Here is a 16,684-nt window from a genome sequence, read left to right as displayed (position 1 = left end):
CTGTCTAAAGACACACAGGACATCCAATTGCAGCATGAACCCTCCAGTTCTTACCTCATCTCAATATCTGGACAGAACCTGTACATGTAGATATGGCCATACAGCCTGAGTTCTTCAGCAAATTCCAGCACCAGCTTCTTTTGTATGTCAGGTGGGAAATAACGCAAGGCATTGCGCAAAGCAAGCTGTCAGGAAAAAAATTAAGGACACAATAATGAAGCTAAAAGAGAAATGGAGGTAAGTGGGTGGCCCTGAACTTTAGACTCAGCGGGAAACCTATGTCAGCTATCACAAGGATGGTTTAATTTAAAAGGCCAAGCCAGGGGAGAGCTACCCATCTCTATCTTTCCTTGTAGATTCAGTGGATGTACACATGCAACCCTGCTCTCCCCACTGACCTCAAATCTTCATGGGAAGACCTTGGAGATTTGATAAGTAATGCATAAACCTACAGACATCTGATTGGGATGAATCTCCTCTTGCAGTGCTAGGGGGCACTGAACTACCAAGAAAAGCACTGTTCAGAAACACTTATTGTGAGATCCTGGACTCCCAGAGACTCCAAAGACCTTACTGTACCTTCAGTTCAAACAGGTTAGCCCTGAATTATGTGACTTACAGAGGAAGATATTATTGGGTTAAGTTTCGTTATACATTCAGCATACTAATGTATTGCATAGCATGATGGCTTACATTTATTGAAGTCATACATATCACTAGGTGCTGGCAGGACTTGCTGCTGGGAAGCTCAGCACCACTTAATACAGGGAAATAATATAGGGGGAAAGAAGTGCTTCTACATTTGGCATTTTAGCTACAGAGAACTCTTAGGATGAAAGTATTTTGCTTCCACACAGGCAAGGCTCACCTAGTCTCTGATCAGTATTATCTGTTATTGAATTATAATGAAACTGAAGGAAAAATAGCATTTTTCTTTGCTCTAAAAACACAAGCAGGCAAAATCTGTCTGGATTTTCAAATATGCTTAGACCAAGCCCCTGTCCTATTAGTGTCCCATGTTAGCAGAGACCTGAATTTTGATGATGCAAACATTAATGAAACATGAACTTCAGTGTTACATGAGGAGTGAGAAGGGCTCCTGGGCTGCTCAGACAATAGAGAGCTGATCTTATAAAAGAGGACTAAGACTGTGCCTTGTTTAGCTTAACAGAACAAAGGTGACATTTGATTGCTGTCTTACTGCAGGATAAGTGTCAAAGTAGGAAGCAGCTTCAGGGAAATGCTGGAAAGAGGAATAAATGGCTGTAAATTAGCCATGAAGAAATGCAGCCATGAAATTAGACGAATTTAAATAACAGATTCTGAAGCAGCCTCTCAATAGCAGCACTGGGTCTCTTAAAATTGCTTAGATGGAGCCTGACTGCTTCATGAAAAGGCAGTTGGCATATGCATCAGGGAGAATTTTGCATATTCATTATTGAGTCAAACTGGATAACCTGAGAAAGGCACTTAAGGAGCAAATTCAAATAGACTGTTCCTCAGGCTTTCAAGGAATGGCAATACAAGGCCATTATTCCTGAAGTTTCATTAAAGCACCATATGAAACGCTATTGTGATCTTTAAGATTAATTGTACCCATAGCTGACACATTCCCCTCTGATATTAGACTGCGGGTATTTCATCTGTAGGTGTTCCTGTTTGTAGCTTCCTCAGCCAGCACTCTGAGTGGCACCTATCTGCTCAGCACCTCTGAAACATCAGCTTATCACAGTGATGTCCAAGCCTGCTGTGAAGCCAGGAAAGCAAGTTAGGATCAGGTGATGGTTACTAGGATGAGATATGGCTCAGAGTTCACCAGGCAAGCCCATAAAGGCAAGGCAGGCCCAGGACCAAGTCAGCCTATGGGCTGGGGCCCATGGCTAGGCATTTCTCTGATTCTTTGCAACACTGAGAAGTGTGCATTCCTCCCAGGTTGCACCAGCTTTAATAGAATGTCAGTAAGTACCAAGAATGCAGTGTCCTTGTTCTGTAAAGGATGCACTGCTCATAATATTTAAGGGCTGTTTTCCTTGCAGTGTATTTACATAGAGATACAGAGGCTGGAAAACTGAAAACTGGGGTTTACTGAGCCATATAGAGAAAAGGAGAGGATGTGGCTGCTACAGGCCTCAGGCAAAGAATGCATAAGGAAGATGTCTCAGGAAACATAAACAAAAATCAGTTCTGAGAAATGGCTTGATTTATCCAAAGAGATTAAAGTTGATATGGTAGGAAGCATTGTATATCTCTTTAGCAAGCCCCAGAACATGCAGAAATGTATAAATCTTGCTTACAGGATTTCTATTGTAGCCAAAAAAGGAAGCCCAAGAAAGTAAAAAAAGAGCTAAGGATTATTATTGTGAAAAGGGGTAAAATTGGAATGAAGGTATGTGAACAGAGGGACAAATCCTTCGTCTGTGGAAATTAGCAGAGCATTATTAACTTCACTTCTGTCAAAGCTTCCGCGAGTGCCTCAATTAGCAAATGAGCACAGTGTTACACCTAAAGACAAGCCTCGCAATGTGCTCAGTATTACACATTGCCAACAAGATCTGGTAGCCTGTCTCAAGACTTTAAAACCACCTTGTAGACAGGCAACCTTTCCTAAGCACGAAACACTTCTTATTAAGAAGATTCAGCCTCTCAGATAGAAAATAAATACCAGCTGAGCCTCTAACCCTGTTAAGAGTTGAAGGTGGAGGACTAAGAGTAAAGTAAATCAGAAAGGAAGCTTTTAAATTTTTAAGAGGCCAATAAAAAACCCAGCCATCATGACCTTTTATCACATGTGGTAGATAAGAAGGAGATCTGAGGAAAGTAAGACAGTAGGCTGGGACCAGAAAAGCAGCCTACCACGGTCTCCTTGCAAAGCTTTGGGGGCATTCAATCCTGGTTTCCATATAGGTAGTGAGGGTTTTGTCATTACCAGTGTTTCTTCAGGTAGACAGTAAGGTTTGGCATTGCACTGAGAGAAACACCATCTCCTATCTTCACATCTATCCCCACAGCCCCTTTCTGCATGCTTGCAAGCCACACTTCCATCTGTCTGAGCTGTCCCAGGCACACACAGGATGCCTCCACCACAACTGCTCCTGACATTGGAGTAAATCCTCTCTGGATATCTCACAGCTGTTCCTCCCTCTACCCAGAGAATGGGTTCTCTTCTGCTTCTGGAAATGGGCTCTGAAAGAATTTCAGTGCTAATGCCAGGGAGAACTCCCACGAAAGCAAGAAAGTTGCACGTATCTTGGTGTGGGTGAGGAACTTCTGTGTGACCAGAAAGTCACACTGTCAAGTATTCCATGTGATGAAGCACAGGCGTTCAAGCTAAGAAACCCCCCTCATCTTCTCAACACAGTCCCTAAGGTTCTCTACCCACTGACCATTATTTTCTGCTGCAGATGTTTTTATGAAATCTCTAACATGAAACACCGCAATGATTGCTTTAGTGTGTACACAAACTATTTAAACAAAAAGACACTGGAAAAGAATTACACAACGTAAGACAAATAATTAACTCGATTCCTTATAAACTTGTCTCGATTCCAGGATGCTTCAAACTACTGGTTAAAATAAATCATTTCTGGATCGTTATGCAAACATGTAGATAAGTAACTCGTACCGAGATGTCGATCTGCCACATTTTGTGTTTACTGTATGTGAGGGGTTAGTGTTCACTCCCATAAATAGGAACCGTTTTTGCAACAGCCTTCATAAATTCATAAAAAACCAATGCTGGACTGACAGCATTAAAGTTAAGGCCTCTTCAGCCATTTAAAGTCATGCGAGCTGTTGTGCAGCACATCTTCATATCAATCAACTCAGGGAGAAAGGAAAGAGAGCAGAAGATTTTCCAGTATTTTGTCCCATTGCTGAAGTTATAACACAAAGGAAATACATTTGCCCATGCTCAGAAAAGCATTTGATGCCGCTCCCCGCTGCATTTATCTGAAAGGAAGTGAGCCTCGTGAAACCCCATGTTACCTTTTTCTCCTGAGCAGTGAGATTAGGGGTTCTCACAGGTGCATGGGGTATTCCATTCCTCCGACCTCTGTTTTCAGGCAAAGGGTTTAGAGGAAGGCCACGACAGATTTCCTTCAAGGTAGTCATGGCTGTTGAGGAAATATAGGAGGAAAGGCGAGGCAAAGTGGAGAGGCGCAAGGAGTGAAGAACAAGGGCTGCAGGCAAGCAAGATGCTCAGCAACTGAGATGCACCCTGCTCCACAGATGATGGCCCGTCCTCTGCTTTGGAAATGCCTGTGAAGCACAGAAGGGCAAGCAGCACAGGTGACACACCTACCCCATCTGTGCCATGCCATTGGCTCTTCTGCCCTCCCCCAAAATGAATGATTCACAGTTTTGCAGTTTCTTCTCTGCATGCTTTGCAGCAGGAGCTGCACTGAGCCACGACAGCACTTTCCCAATCACCCAATTCCCTGTCTCTGCAGCACAAACCTTGCCCAACATCACAAGGATTGTGTTTTCACATTTCCATAGCTGAGGAACCAACAACAACTAACCATCATTCATGCCACTGCTCACAAAAAGAAGATGGTCAGTCTCTGTTTGAGCACCCTTGGTATGGACTGTTCTCAGATGCAGTCCAGGTGTCCATCCCCTGGACAACAGCAGATGTCAAGGATAACAGTAAAATTCCCCCCTTAGACGTTAGCTCCTCTTAGCCCACAGGCACGCCTGGATTTCAGTAGTAATAAGCCCTTGTACTAGTTTTCTCAAGACAGGAAATAATAGGGAAGAGGAATGAAAGCTTTCAGTTTTAAAGCACTTTTATAGCCCACAGTCAAGAAGAACTGGACAGCCTTACGGTGTTGCCGTCCAGACATCAGAAGTAAATGAATATGCTTCACTTTGACTTCCCACTTAAAGAGCACTATGAACTCTGCTCCCTGTTTTCAGCTGCTGTATAAATTACACAGGAGCTTCTTGACCTTTATTATTACATCCACGAAACTACAGTCGTGGCCAGGGAATTTTTCTCAAGTGCTGTAGTTTAAGTCTGATGAAATTATCTGGGAGAAACATTTCAGTTAGTGATCATGACACAACCCACCTAAACTGTGGAAAGAAAGAAAATGCTGTGCTTTCCCACAAAGGCAGCAACTGACAAGCAAAGACAACAAAGCAGGGTCATTAAATGACAGCTCATTAATGTCACATTGGCTTTAGCTTTAGGACACAGTGTGCATCCCCAGCTCCCACTGAAGATGCTGGAGTTGAAAGAACTCAGAACGTCCCAGGGGAGCTGAGCACGCAGCAGACTCAAACCTTCTGAAGGATACTGTCATGTATGGCAGTGAATTGTGCTTTGTGATTATACGGTATCATAACTGTCCTCAAACAAAAGGCAAAGACAAAAAGGAGGGGGAAATTCTCCTTATCTCAATATTTCCTATTTGGTTTTCTTATTCAAAAACATATAAAAATAGGAAGGTAAGGGTAAAGTTAGAGAAATGTACTTCAATATGCAGCTAAATAACTGTGCCTTACATAAACCTTTCCACTCCAAAGGCAAAAAAATCTTTCCCTATTCTTCTTTCTACGACCCACACTTTGAAGTTCCCTCCAAGGTCTGATTCTATGCGCACATGGACACAAGAATAACCTTGACTATTCCCATTGAGCTTCCCTCTGTGACACCAAGCAGAAGTTAATGTTATTACACTGCCTTACGAGCTGAAGAATCACAGGATCATGGAATCGTTTGAGTTGTAAGGAATCCTTAAAGGTCATCTAGTCCAACTCCCCTGTGACAAACATCTACAGCTCAGCCAGGTGCTGGGAGCCCCATCCAGCCTGACCTTGAATGCCTCCAGGAATGGGGCACCCACCACAGAAAGGGAGAATGAAGCCAGAGGAGGTGTGGGAAGGGCTCACTCCCTGAATTAACATTATTTATAGGGCAGAGCATTAGAACCAGAGTACTTTAACCCCCAGTGTTGGAGGCTCTCTGGGAGCTTTGTGTTGGGAATTACCGACACCAACAAAATCCAGGGCTGGGAATTCCAGCTTCAGGGTCAGGATCAATGCTACCAGAAGCAGGCAGATGTGCCAGCGGTACCAGCGTAGACATGACAGAAAATCACAATTCCCTCACTGCCTGGCTTGTCTCAGTGATGGAAAGATGGAAAGAAACTCGACGCGAGTGCCCAAGCAATTAAAAACCCCCAAAGCCACCTCGTTGTCCCCACATCCCTCTGGGTTACGCCTATGGGGTGCCGGGCAGCGCAGGGCGGCTGTCATGTACCGGGCGGGCGGGCAGAGGGTGCTGCAGGGACAAGGGACAGCAGGACCGACCGGGGCGGGCTGAGATGCTGCCCCCGCCCCGCACACACACACGCACGGACAGAGGGACACGCACAGCCCGGCTCCTGGAGGAAGAGGAGATGCGGCTGTAGAACAACGCGTGCGTCTGAGAGCAGCGAGGAGCAGCCCAACACCGGCGAGGAGGTGCGGAACCGACCCGATTCTCCTCCTCCACCCTAAAAAAAAACACACATACAAAAAAAACCAACAATAACAACAACAACAAAACACATATAAAGAAAAGGAAGATCACATGTTATAATAATCCCCTTCTCAGCCGGACAGAACTGCCCCGCTAGGACCTAGAGATGCGCTTTAGAGGCTGAAAGGAAGGCAGAGGGAAAACTTGAACGACTCCCCGGCCCTGGGAGGGAGGGAGGGAAGGACCCCGAGCCCCCAGACCTGCCCTCCAGCCCCTTCGCTCCCCTCTCGCCCTCGTGCCGAGCCCCGCAGCGGGCACGGCCGGGGGGGTCCCGCGGCCCCGGAGAGCCGCCCTCGGGGTCCGGTTTTCCCTTCATCCCTTCCGCACGCTTCGCTGTGTGAAGCAAATCCCTGGCAGACGGGGGAGTAGCGGCTTCCGTGACAGCGGAGGGAGGAGGGAAATAAACCAAAATAAAGCGAAGCAAAATAAAAAGAGAGAGAAGAGCCAAGGAAGCACTTGCTTCTCATCATCGCTCAGCGAGGAAGAAAAAAAAATAAAAAAACAACAACAACAAAAAACAACCAACAACTCACTTCTTATGACCCTCTGCTGTAGGGAGCAAAGGGGAAGAAGGCACCGGGGCAGAGCCGCTAACAAAGCAGGGATCGGACCCAATCGGAACCCCGGCTGGCAGCGGGAGGAGTGAGGAATAGGGGACGCTCCGGCAAAGCCAAAACGAAGCTCAACCAAAACCAGGAGCAGAAATGAAAGTTTGGAAATAGCATCCAAAGAGCCGCAAAAACCCGGAGAGAACGGAGCTCTCTCTCCGCGCCGCATCAGCTCCCCATGGTGCATCCCCGGAGCTGCAGCGGGGATGTGAGCGGCCCCGGCCCGCTGTGTGGAGCGGGTGAAGGCACCGAAACTCCCCGTTATTTATTTATTTATTGGAAGAGATGTACGGGTGACACCCAGAAGGCATCTGAGCCCTGAGGGGGGGGAAAAAAAAGCCTCCAGATCCAAAGGAAAACAAGAAGAATGAGACAGCAGCCTTGACCCCTACACTGAGGGGAAGGTGAGCAGAAGGAAAGAAAGGCAACACAGAAAAGCCATGCAAGCACCAAACCTGTAGATTACTGCAGCTATTTTTGCTTCACTGAGGACAGATATTTTACTGACAGCCATGCAGCATAAAGGCATCATGCTGATTGTGTTCTTGGAATGTTTTATTTCTGGCCACGGAGAAGCAGGTAAGTGAAATAAATCAATATTGCAATTCATGAAACAATTTGTTGTAAGCTGGGCAAGCAGAAAGGGAATAGAAATCAAATCTGTGAAGCATATTCATTCTTTTTTATGTCCAAATCATTATTCAGATGGAATTTTGCAAGGAATCTGGGCTAGTCAATGTATACAAATGCTTCTTACTCCCTGCAATACGCTGCTTTATAGCTCAGTCTCCTCCCAAAGACTTACAATAGGAAGTGCTGTTTCACATATCCTTGAAATAATTTTTAAGAAGTATTATTTTTGTGATGGAAGAAAAAATGAAAGAGAAAGAAAGGGCTGGATGGATTGAGATGTGCTGGGTATTTGTTGTGAGGAATAAACTCTGCTTTCCTAGGCAGGACAAGAATAAAATGACAAGATCATTGGACATCACCACTGAAGGAATCTGAATTGTTATCTGCTAACTTCATTTTGCATCATTAAAAGTCAGAGACACTGAATTACCATTAATCCAAGACAGCTCATTCATTCAGCCTGTCCCCTGCTTTGATAGTTAACGTGCAGTGGGTAGGGATTAAAGGAGCATTAGAGGAAAAAAATGAACTAGGACAGAAAGAGAAGTAAGTTGTGTGTGTGTATGTGGGTGTACAGATGAGCACATATGGGAACGGCATAGCAGTACTGGCATTTACATAGGGTTCTACAAATAACTAGATAATGATGGAGACTAATTCCTTATGGCAAAGGAAGCAAAGCATTGGATTGTTTTCTTCTTCCTATGGTATCCTTAAGGCTAAAAGAAAGAAGCATGCAGGTCAGATGAGAAAAATATAGGCAAGCATTGGTAAAACGATGGGTGACATCCCATTGGGATAATGGTTTGGGAACTCTGTTTCTGTAAGGCAAAGAATCTTGGTGGTTTAAATTCCACCTGTGCACTCATAGTACTGAGACAGGTACAGCACTCCTCATGGTGATTTTAAAGTGACTGAAGTGCTGAGGTGTTGTGAAGGATCCTGAAAGCCAAAGGCACATCAGGTGACTTCAGCTCAGGCTACGGCTTAGTTAGAACCTTTCCGATGACACTGACATCAGGTTTCCATAACTGCAAGAGTTATTTCTGTAAAAACTGAAAACAGCTCATAAATTTATAATCCTGCCAGATCCTCCTGTGACTCACTTGGGAAAAAGTTCAGCTATCACAACATTGCAGGGAATGACTGGAGGGAGGATGTGGTACCTCTGTGCTCTTAGTGACTTATCCTGGGCATTCATTAGTTTCCCAGGCTGGGACTTTTCCTATAAGATACATATGCTGACACGTAGCACAGAAGGGTTACAGAGATGTCTTGCAAACTTGCTGATGCTGTTGAAGAAAGCAGCTTGTCATAAACCAAGCTGAACTTGCTCTGCATCCAACTCACAAAGTGAAAATGAATCTCTGAGGAAATGCAGCTCACAGCTGGTTGCTTGGAAAGTGAGTTTAAGGGGAGTGAATGCATTCTGCATGAAACTAAACACTCTCAGAACAATGGTGTTAGGACACGGGGATTAATGGCAAAATGATTGGATACCAAAGGTGATGACACTAAGGATTCAGTCATAAATAAATATGCATTGCATGGTCAAAAGGTTGCATGAACCACCAGCTCATGAAAACACATGAGCTACCTGTTGGTTTTCAATTCTTTTCTTGATTCTGTTTGTTCTAATTCTTTTATTTTATTAAAGAAGGAAGGTAAAAATCCTGAATTAACCTTCAGTCTTAACAGGTCCTACCAGAGGCATGGTCAGCATTGCTGAGATTAAGGTTGTCTCAGACAGTATTTAGCCCATCTGCATGAAACAAATGCAGCCTTTTCCTGAGCAGACAGGTGTACAGAGAAGAATGTCTTTGACATATTTCATTGCTTTATGCAGTCAGTTCCCTTTTCAGCACTATAGTTGGTCCGTCCTGGTCAGAAGTGAAACAAATTGCCAGGCAGTTTTGTGAGGAATACAGTATTTGTGGGCAGAGCCATATCTGCCTTCTGCCAATTAAGAATTACTCAGTGAGCCCTCTTGGGATAAGTTGCTCATTTTGCCTGGCTGCTGCTTCTCTTCTGCAGCAGTCCCAATCCCTGTCCACATGCCACAATTTCATGTTGTTTCCACAGAACTGGTGAGTGATGGAAAGGCTGCACTATCCTCGTAGCCAAGCAATGTTCTGACAGTTGATTTCTTTAAATGCAAAGCTTTTAATCGACTGCAGATTTTGTTGTCCAGCATCTCTCCTTCTCTCAAACTCCCTTCTACTAATTTGCACAATGCCCTTCTCCCATTTTTTTTAATGACATAGCAGTTTGAACAGGAACCGTTTATGGATGTGGCTGCATTAACAGGCAGTGCAGATAAACCCTTCTTGTGACTGTTGTTCAGAAACACAACCACATTCTTCCTCCTTATCCAGGCTCAGCTGAAAAAATACAAGACCAATGGTCCATTTATGGGAAATACAAAAAGCAGCCATTCCCTTTTTGCTTTCTCACATTGCTGTCTGCAAAGCTTCCCTGATGCAACTTCTTATAGTTACAACTCCAGCATACCATTTCCTCAGTGAAAGCATCCATAGAGTGATGCATCAGCAAAGATGGACTTCCTTTTAATTATATGGCATAGTAATCTATAACCCAATAATGTCTGTAACATGAGTCCACCCTTGGTCAAAACTAAGCAATCTGGACTCTTGTGCAGACTGTTCCAGAGCTAATGCTTGTTCAAAACATAGCTTTAAAAAAGAAAGCTCTAAATATACTTTGTGGGAAATCTAAGGTTTTCTTGTGTAATGAAATACTCAGAAAATTTGCAAGGTACTTTACAAATAACAATCTCTGAACCTCTACTAGCCTCAGATCGAACATGAAGTTTACAGTCAGAAAGAGAATACACTGAAATGGTCATCACGCAGTTAGGATGGTGTGAGGGCTTGGTGGAGGATCTCCACTATTGCTAAGAACCAACTGTTCAGCTGAAGATGAGGAGCAAAGAACAGAGCTGATATAATCAACATCATCTCTCTTCTTACAAGCTGACTTCTGAAAGCCCTTTTCCATGGAAATTCAGCCCTATGCTGGCAGTGGCATTAGACAGAAGCAACTGAGAAGCAACACCGTGCAGGCTGGATGCATTTTGTCACCTTAGACAGTTTTCTGGGAAAGAATAAGATCAGTTTCACCCAAATACAATTACAATGAAAGTAACTTTTGTGAGACTGAATTTGAAAGTATTTTCTTTGGCCTAACCAGATTTGAAGTTTTATTTTGCCTTAGAAAAGACCAACTATAAATTGAGGAGGGATTTTAAAAGCTAGAATCTTGAGCTAATAGCTGACTTTTGTACTGCTTCTATATTAGCCCATGTTTATGGTCACTCTGTGTTTCACTGCAAGGGTCGTTTCCTGTAGGACATACATTGAGTCATCTGATTTGCAACCTCTTGGATTAGATTTATGACCTTGCAAGGTCAGACTTTAACTCATTCTAGACAGTTAAGTTGCAAGGAGAACACTACATCATTACAGACGCAGTTTCCTCCAGTTAGGTAATAATGTTTCAGGACTGACCTGTAAATCTGGTGTCACAAAACACCAACACCCAAACAGCATCTCAGCCCTTTCATCATTTAGAAATAAGAAAATGCATACATTGGAAATACCAAAACTTTTGTTGCCAGTATTTGCAAGTTTGGCAAATAGAATACATTCGCCTATCTCCATGTCAAGGTGCTTAAACAAGAGAGCATAGAGTCAGTCCTCAGATAAGCAGCTGTACTAGAATGAGAGTAAGAAAACAAAAGATAGTCTATTAAGTTATATGTTTAACTAATGCAACTGCATTTTCAACAGGTATCAATGACTCTCAAGTGCTTGTGGGTAAAGGCTATTCTCTAAACACCTCCATTTCCAAGTCAGGCACCAAAAACAAGGACTAGATTTATGGAGAAGCTCCCTCCAAACTTCATGTGATAAGATGAAGTAGCTCTCCTGAGAAGTCCTCTTGGATGTCCATCCCCACAGGAGGACTCCAAACCTTTGCACAGTCACCTGTTTTACAGCTTGAGAACTGTTTGAGACATTCTGTTTAGTGTTGTTTCTTTTGTCTGTCTCTCAGATCCCGTGAAGCTACGAGCCTTCCGCTGCAGTGGCCGTTCCTGCAACCCTCCAGTGGGAAACCTCGCCACTGGAAGGACACCCATCACTCTTACCACGTGTGGGCAGAACAGCACAGAGCTTTACTGCTCCTACCCAGACCAAAGCTTCCTCCATCCAGCCTCCCATGGCTGTGGGCAGCCTCGCTGCACCAAGTGCAATGCCAACCAGCCTGATAACTCCCACCTCCCTGCTGACATGACCGATGATTTCTTCGCAAACCCAATGTCCTGGTGGCAGTCTGCCCAAGGGGTGCACAGGGAAGAAATTAGGCTGGACTTCGAAACGGAGTTCTACCTAACACACGTCATTGCTGTGTTCAAGTCACCTCGCCCAGCTGCGATGGTGTTGGAAAGGTCCCAGGACTATGGGCAGACATGGAGGCCCTACAAATATTTCTCTGTCAACTGTACTGCAACTTTTGGGCTCCAGGATGACCTCACTGAGGAAGGCTCCATGTGCACTTCCAGATATTCAGACGCAGTACCCTGTACCAGAGGAGAGGTAAGTAAGTAATAACTGGGGTTGGGACAAAACTTAACATCAAACAGCTCAAGACTGGTTAAAGTTGGAAAGCACATGCTCAGAGAGATACCACACATGTAAGCTGAGAAAGATGGGCTCTCCTCAGAAGCTTTATGTTAAGAAAATAAAGGGAAAGAAAAAGAAACAATAGCAATGAAAATAAATGGAAATACTTAAATTGCTATTATAAGTGTTGCAGAGGATAGGATTAATTATGCTTATTTTTACAGTACAGCTGACAATAACTGAAGTAAAATTCTACTTAGAGAATCAGGTAGAGCCCGATTTTTGGTTTATCCCCTTTAGGGTGACGTGAACTGTGCCCTGTAAGCTCTGAAATTGTTTTTTTGTTTGATTGGGTTTTTTTTAATTCTTTTTTTTCCATACAAAAGGCCCCAGATGGTTCACATACATATTTCTCCATACATTTAATACAACCAGACCTGCTGGGGGGTATCAGCTCACGTTGTACCTAGCCATAAAGCCCAGAAACAAGAGAAACAGGAAGTGGGATTGAGTAGCCAAACTTCACTATTCAGCTGAAGGAAAGGATTCCCCTTTGGTATGAATACTCTAATTAAATAAGCAGAGGACTTTCCTCTAAAATAAGTATGCAACTGTTCTGAAAAATTCCCAAGAAAAAACATTACTGATATTATCAGCATAATGCTATAACGCACAGCAGTAATAGCAGGGTAGCAAAAGTCCTAGGCTCTAGCAAGTGAGAAGCAACCCAAATGCAGCAGTCATAGATACAAAAATAAAGGGGAAAATAAAAATCTGCTTACCCTTGGAAGAACCTCAAGTAGGCAAAGACCTCCAGCAAGATGAGCCATTCCACCTCTTCCAGACATTCAGAGGCACTGAAGTGCACGCACCAGAGCTCCCCTGGGTTGGCCCTGCCTTCTCACCAGGTGCTCAATGTTCAGGCCCTGAATAAGTATTTCTGCCACAATCAGATATCTAGTTTAATTACAACCCTTTTAATTCATTAATCTCAAAGCAATTTAGATGGGAAGAAAGATAAGTATGATTGTTTTTTTTTGGTTGTTTTTTTTTTTTTTAGAGAAGATAGAAAAGCACAGCTAGAGATTATGAGACATTCCTATAGCCTTGCCAGAGATAGGAGTTCTTTCACTTCCTTCTCTCTTCCTTAGAGAAGTCAGTCCTTTTAGTTTCCCTGTCTGGAACTGATCACACAGGTTTAACATTAATAGTACACTACAAATTAAGCTCAGGTGTGAGGCAAACAATTCCAGTAGTCTTCACAAGAGAAATTAGTGCACAATAACTGAGACAGAAAAAACAGCAGTAAGGAGACACTGAGTTAATATTTGTGCAGCAAAGCTGGAAAACATCTCTCTATTAGAAATCTGGAGCAAATCATATAACTACTGTCTTGTTCCTGGAGTAGTAATTCCGCTAGTCAGTTATTAGAATACATTTAAGTCAAATACATCCAAATGTCTCCTGTTGAGAGATTACAGTTTGCCACGTCAGTACAGAATCTAGGCAGCTATTATGATTTTCCACTCTTTTGTGCCTTCCAATTGAAAATCTGCAAGTACTTATCAGGATCTATTTAATGATCTTCCACATACATTAAAGGTCCTGTTGTCATTTCACAGATGGGGAAAGACTAGCACAGAAAGGTAAAGTGGTTCGTGGTGGAAAAGAGTAGAATCCAGGGTTTGAGACAAATGACTTGGCCTTAAACAAAAAAACAACTCTTTATATAGTATCCCCTTGTTGCTCTGCACTATATTGGCTTTCGTGCTGGCTTAACCTTGGGTAATATCATTAAGCCCATGTGTTGCAGCTAAAACAAATCTGAGAGTTGGCTGGCAGAAAATCAAATAATAAAACATTCATCCAACACAAGGCTTTGTGATTACAGGTGTTAAAATGATTCTTTCAACTCAGGCAGCACCCACTCTGAAATGAATATGTGAACACTTAATCAATCCGCGCTGCAGTGGTAAATGTTAGAAAACAACAGTAACAGTAAGAATGTTCACAAAAGTACAGGTCATATCCCTGCAGGGTTCCCAAATGCTTTAATGAATTGTTACAGGAATTGAATACCTTTAGAGGTCACTTCCTCCATGGGATGAAGAGTTGAAGTTTTAAAGCAGCACGCAGACATCCATACAGCAACTTAAAAGAGGGCAAGAAAAATACTGCTTCACAGCAAACTAACCCAAATGGTTTCTAAGGCTCTGGATAGACTTTATAGAGACCTCTTAACCAATCCATGAAATACGTCTATGAAAACAGTGTAAGAGCACTAGACTTTTCAGGTCAGCAATATGACACAGCAAATTCTTTTGTGAATGAGAATATAAGAAACCAGAGTCCAGTTATTTAAAATTATACCTGACAGGATCTGCCTGACTGACAATGCTACTCTTACTACAAGTCTTAAGCAGAAAGACTTGGAAAAGACTTCTGGTCAGTTGGCTTCCAGAACTGAGAATGTAGGTAGAAGAAGAGAAGATGGTAGAGTTGCAGTAACTTACATGCATCTATAAATTGAGTTGCATACCCCTGAATAATCACTTCAGGATCCTTCAGGACCACTGAGAGAGGCTGGGAGCATAACAGAAAACTTGGCAGAAAAGAAACTTTAAGAAGGTTAGAATGGAAGCAAAATACATTGAGGTGGGTGATATTTCAACGTCACAAAAATCCACAAAGCATCATTAAATTAAGCTGCATTGCCCTCTCTTGTAAATTATCCTTTTATCTTTCACCTTTTGTCAGGGTCACACATCTCCACCTCACATGAGGCTCAGATGAGACAGATGGTGTCATGCTTTGGGGAACTAATGCCGTAGAAGTGCAAGGAGATGACTTTTTAATGTCCCTCTTGCAGACTTCATTTACTCTAACATTCATTATATTCCTTGATCCTGCACTTTTGCAGCTAGAATCTCAGGTCATGGGTCTCCCTGTTTTAATTCTTCTGGCAAAATAAATCCTTAAGTCCGAGGATACTTTCAGATCTTGGATTCAGAGCAATTTATTCTCTACCGGTTGCCTACAAAACATGTTCTTCATTTGGTCCATCTCTTCCAATAAGAATCTCCATTAGCTGAATTACCTAGAAGAAGTACTACACATGTTGCTTCCTTAATCATTTGTTTGTAATACTATATACAGTATGTTTTGAATTGCAGCAAGAAAAGAAACAAACTACAAAGCATGTTCCAATCTCTGCAAGCATTTTGTTTCATTGGTCTTGATCTGCAAACCACTTGAGCATGATACATTGGTGTCTTGCCACTCTTCACAAGTTCTTGTTTTTACTGAGCATGCCAAAAACCTGCGTCTCCATAGGCTTTTGCCAGTTCTAATACAATTTTTCATCTCTGTCTCCAAATTATAGCTGAGTCAGGGCCAGCTCACACTGACAGCTGGCTCCAACCAGCATGTAAAGTGTTCAGATCACACCTTGATAAGTCAAGTTAATTAGGGGTACAGCAGTCAAACTGGTTTTAAAAATCAAGGCCTTTTGTCTGTCCCATTTGCTTGTCATGACCTGGTAAACATGTTATGGAGTCTTTCCTTCCAAGTAAGTGGTGTGTTGAGGTAGCACAGTGGAGCCCTCAGTTTCTCTGGGTAATGGATGAGGCTGAAGCCTAAAATGAAACTTCAGGTCAGCTAACACAAATCAAAACTCTGTCCCAAACAAAAGGAGAAATGACCACAACACTGTATGAGTTGTTAGTGTGACTTACAGTTCAAACAGCAGCTGGGGGAAATAGGGACCAAAATGTTTCAAACTGCATCCTGACAGCATGTGCAGTCAAGGATCTGAGAAATTAAGAGCATGTTTTTAATGAACTGAAATATCGGGAAATGAAAACAAATGTTCTCTTTCATTGGCAATGATGTATGCATGAAAGGAAGACATTAGCATGCAAAGCTGGGTATACCACTGGCACTGACCTTATAACCAGAAAATCCAAAAGAAGACACTTCTACTATTGGGTCTGGCTAGTGGAGGGTAGTTCTAAATCAAAGGCTGATCCATTTATGTGAATGTCTGGGTGACAGATGACACCAATGAAGTGTGATATAATAAACCCATTACTGGAATTCACTGGGGGGCTGGAAGAATTGTGTATGGCTGAATTAGGTAACCAGTTTCTATGGCAACATGTTAAATGTGCCTTGTGCAGAAGACCTGTTTATTCTCCATTTTGTAGCCTGTGGTGACCTCTTTATGGACAGAAGTCCCCAGTAGTGTCTTTTATCAAAGATGAGTGGACTTGCTT

The 16,684-nt window shown here is 42.9% G+C and overlaps 2 protein-coding genes across 3 annotated transcripts in view; one reads left to right on the top strand and one right to left on the bottom strand.

The window, feature by feature from the left end:
* UROC1 (urocanate hydratase 1) overlaps nt 1-4,263 on the bottom strand; it is a 29,784-nt gene extending 25,521 nt beyond the window's left edge. For both annotated transcript variants that reach the window (XM_015875050.3, XM_015875051.2), the window contains exons 1-2: nt 3,985-4,263; nt 55-185 (exon numbers count right to left, since the gene is read on the bottom strand). In XM_015875050.3, coding sequence (XP_015730536.1) covers nt 55-185; nt 3,985-4,110 — 257 coding nt within the window. In that variant the 5' untranslated portion in view covers nt 4,111-4,263. The remainder of the gene's footprint in view (nt 1-54; nt 186-3,984) is intronic.
* Nucleotides 4,264-6,296: 2,033 nt separating this feature from the next.
* The window catches only part of LOC107319837 (netrin-4-like), a 44,014-nt gene continuing 33,626 nt past the window's right edge, over nt 6,297-16,684 (top strand). The window contains exons 1-2 of the mRNA XM_015875052.3: nt 6,297-7,713; nt 11,842-12,383. Of these exons, the coding sequence (XP_015730538.2) occupies nt 7,647-7,713; nt 11,842-12,383 (609 nt within the window). The 5' untranslated portion in view covers nt 6,297-7,646. The remainder of the gene's footprint in view (nt 7,714-11,841; nt 12,384-16,684) is intronic.

The sequence above is a fragment of the Coturnix japonica genome, chromosome 15 (genome assembly GCF_054131305.1).
Source record: "Coturnix japonica strain WE chromosome 15, WE-NBRP24, whole genome shotgun sequence".
NCBI lineage: Eukaryota > Metazoa > Chordata > Aves > Galliformes > Phasianidae > Coturnix > Coturnix japonica.
The sequence above is the reverse complement of the archived record's forward strand: the minus strand, read 5'-3'. Positions and strand labels throughout refer to the sequence as shown.